Genomic DNA, 3,879 nt, shown 5'->3' on the forward strand with positions numbered 1-3,879 from the left:
ACTACTATATATATATATATATATATATATATATATATATATATATATATATATACTTGTGAAAAAATCCCAAGACAGTTTTTTACAACCGAGCAGATGATACATCCTTTTTGCTTATTCTTTACGACTGAATCACAAACAACGACATCTTCGCATATCCGCCACCACAACAAACTACGATATTCTTGCTATTCGCTAAATACATTTCCCGTAACATATTCCCAACTCGACGACCTGTCAACTAACCGACATCAATTATTATCCAAGGCAACGACAAGGAATTTGTTAGTTGATCATATGTTTTTTTTGTACAACTCATCACTGCTTACCAATTCATCGTGTAATATACATATATACTTCACACCCCTCTTTTTGTTAACTAGTAATATTATGCAAGAACAATATTACATCCCGAATAAATTTATACGCCGAGAAACGAGTTCGACAGAGAAACAGTTTCCCAACAGCAAAATCAAAAGATGGTTGCTCTTTTTACCAGGTTTACAACCAGAGCAGTGCATATGGAAATGGTTAAGAACTTAACCGACAAAAACTTTATTTGCCAAAAACTCTATGCAAGTACCAGGAAGATTTCTAGCTCTGCGTGGATACCTAAATTGGTTTTGAGCGACAACGCTAGCCAATTTTAATTGGTTTTCAAGACCATTATATAAAGGAATTCGGATTTCTTAGCGAGAAAAAGGGTGATATGGAAGAATACAGTGGCTAAAGGTACATGTGGAGGAGGCATTTATGAAAGAATGATTGGCCTCACAAAAAAAGCTTTAAGAAGAATCATGGACAGAAAATTCTTGTAGGTAAGAGAGTTAATTATCCTAATAATGGAAATAGAGGGTATTCTCAAAACTCTAATTCACATCAACTTTGACGACTATCAAGTAATACAGCCAATAGATTTCATTTCGCCAAATGCTCACCTACAAATATCATCCGATGATGATGATAATCAAGAATATACACCATACAAAATTAATACCAGGGATAAGCTCGTTAAGAACCTTGGATGACGTGTTCTGAGACGTTTGGAGAAATGAATGGTTAGCCTAAGAGAACGTACCCGTTACGAAAGATATGGAAAGGCGAGTTCTTCGCAGCAACGAAGTTGTGCTGCTAAATGAATCTGAAATTCCATGGAATAAGTGGAAATTAGCAAAGATAAGGAATATTAAAAGAGGAAAAGATGGAGAAGTACGAAATAAGAAATATAAGAGATATGCCGGGCGGGAAATTATTTGATAGACCGATCAATACCCTTTCTCCTTTAGAAATAACTGAAGGAAATTCAAAAACTTCATCAACAACAAAGAACCTGAACAATCAGAAGAGCCAATCGCCGCACGAATCAAAAAATTCACAAAAGGACGAATTCATCAAGTGACAGGCAAATCTAATCTAAAGGGAGCATAATTACATTAACCATAATTACAATGCTAATATAGCAAACATCAAGGACAAAAATCTGCAAATAGTTGCCTGGTATTCCCTTTAATATACCAGAGAAGTGGAACTGCGAAAACAATACGAATAAAATTTCATATCAGTGAAAGTAGCAGTCTACACTTGAACCCATGTACAAATACCTGTAGTGAAATACAGTGATATCAGTGAAATACAGAAATACAGCTCAGTACACCTTTTTAAGATTACTGTTACCGAAGTTTCTGATCAGACCATTGTTTCTGCAACAAGCTCGCATCTTTGCAGAGCACTTGATGATCAAAGATTAGGTGTAATTAACTTTAAATAAATCTCTCCTAATAAATAGAGCACCAATAACAAAATATTAGTATGGGTCCTAGATCGAATTCTAAACTCGTTGTCATTCGACAAAAAATTTCCTTTTGCAAAAACGAGAAATATATACGATAGAAAGGGACTAGTCTCAGATCTCGCTAATGCAGAATTACTGTGAAATACAGAACGAGAAATGCGTAACTAACACCAATATTGTGCTATGGGACAAAAAGGAAGTGACAGCCAAATGCTTATATTGAGAAATAGGTATCTTTGATGTAAAACTGTATGAAAACCATGTTATCATATATGAACTCCAAACTTTATTTGTCTTCAAAGGAAATAGAACTACCACGACGACGAATTACAAGTTTGTGAATCCTCATCTGATGAATGGTGATATTGTTATCGATAAAGGATTCCTTAATAACTCTATTAGATTGGGAAACGGAACAAAAATAAACACGAACAGTTATTATTGACGATGGAAACAAACCCAGATCCAAAGGAAGAAATCGATTTTGAAAATGTAAAATTTTAATAGATTTTCGGCAGTTTGCGAAGTGAACTTGAACAACAAGTAAACGAAATATCCCGACAGAGCTATCAAAATCATAACAATCTGTAACTACTAATCGAATGGTTATCATACAGTAATCCAACCTTGGCAACCAGGTTGTTATTACAAAGAAATGGTGTGATAGCAAACATGTTCATGAACAGCTACTGATCGCCCCGTGCAGAATTCATACGGAAATTATTGAATTTAAAGGCGGGATATTAAGCAAATTCGAAATTGAAAGAATCAATGCAGAGCTGGAAATATTTTCAAAATGGCAGAATGACAGCATCCAAGAATCAAACAGGAACAAAAGGGATTTTGGGATGGAATTAATCAAGAAGGACGGATATTCGTCGAACGACTACACTATGAATTTGAACATTGGCAGATAATTACTACTTGTACACATTTTTTTATAATATTAATTGTATTGATTATTCCTAAAATGAAATTCAAATTCATTTCCTTCTTAATTTGCCAGTATTAAGAACCTGAATCACATGATAGTTCCCGAGGAAATTAGACTAACCATTTCTTCAATAACAATGAACAAAAATTTTAATCCAACGACCTAAATTAATCGAAACAAATCCCTTTTGCTACATCCTTCACAATCATCATTATTAAATTTTCTCACTCTCGGTAATGTCGTGAAAACGAAATTACCAATGTCGAAAAACCGTAGAAATTTATAATATGTTAAAACATAAGGTATTTGTTGTACAGAGTACTTTCTAGATAAACGATTCATCACATTACGCAAAAAATATATATATATATATAATGTTTTCTCATATCTAAAGTGATGAGTCAGTAACCTAATCTTCAAGTAGTCTAAAAATATTTTTGTCTGATACTGAGATTTACATAGATCCGGTAACTAATTTGTAAAGGCTTCATCATATGAACAAATCTTAGATACAACGGTGAGAAAGCTGTACATCTGGTAAAACAATTTCTATGCAATTTTTTTATATGAAAAAAACTATTCTTATATGTAAATTTCTCTTGCAGCTGTAAGAATACTGTCAGTTTTGACTTTATACAGCCATTCTCGTATTGTAATCCACATCTACTTGTTCTTAATAGAAATTAACTAGGACACCGCTGATTCAATAAGGTACATCCATCTCTACAAAGGAATCTTCATTACTTCATTTAAATCACCGATCTAGTTCATTACTGTGCCCTGCTTCTGTTTTATCCCCCAGTAATTCCTTTCAATTTATTTCTCGGGACTGAAATAACGATTATGTTTTATTCGCGTTAATTTCTATTTAGTTAACAAATACTACCTGTATTCCTGATATTCTGCTGCATCAAAAGGACCAGTATATCATCATTCATCCATTGGTAATTCAATCTTATATTAACAAAAACAGTTTCTCTTAACTAAACGTGGGATCTATGAGGTGAAATCACTCCGAAATGACCCGAAGCTTTTTAGAATGTACCGATATTAACCTCGAACTTGGTAATCAACATGAGATGATTCATAATATTTCACTTATTTCGCGTTAACCTCCGTCAGAATACGACATAAAAGTAATTGCACCGTGGCA

General features: G+C 33.6%; 1 protein-coding gene across 1 annotated transcript; it reads left to right on the forward strand.

Annotated features, from left to right (window-relative positions):
• Positions 1–1,201: 1,201 nt before the first annotated feature.
• On the forward strand, positions 1,202–1,395 carry LOAG_12537 (hypothetical protein; the record flags this gene model as incomplete). Its single annotated transcript, XM_003148050.2, has 1 exon — positions 1,202–1,395. A coding segment is annotated over one exon (192 nt), but the record flags the coding sequence as incomplete, so codon positions are not given.
• Between the last annotated feature and the right edge of the window lie 2,484 nt (positions 1,396–3,879).

This window comes from Loa loa, assembly GCF_000183805.2.
Source record: "Loa loa unplaced genomic scaffold supercont3.921, whole genome shotgun sequence".
Taxonomy (NCBI): Eukaryota; Metazoa; Nematoda; class Chromadorea; order Rhabditida; family Onchocercidae; genus Loa; species Loa loa.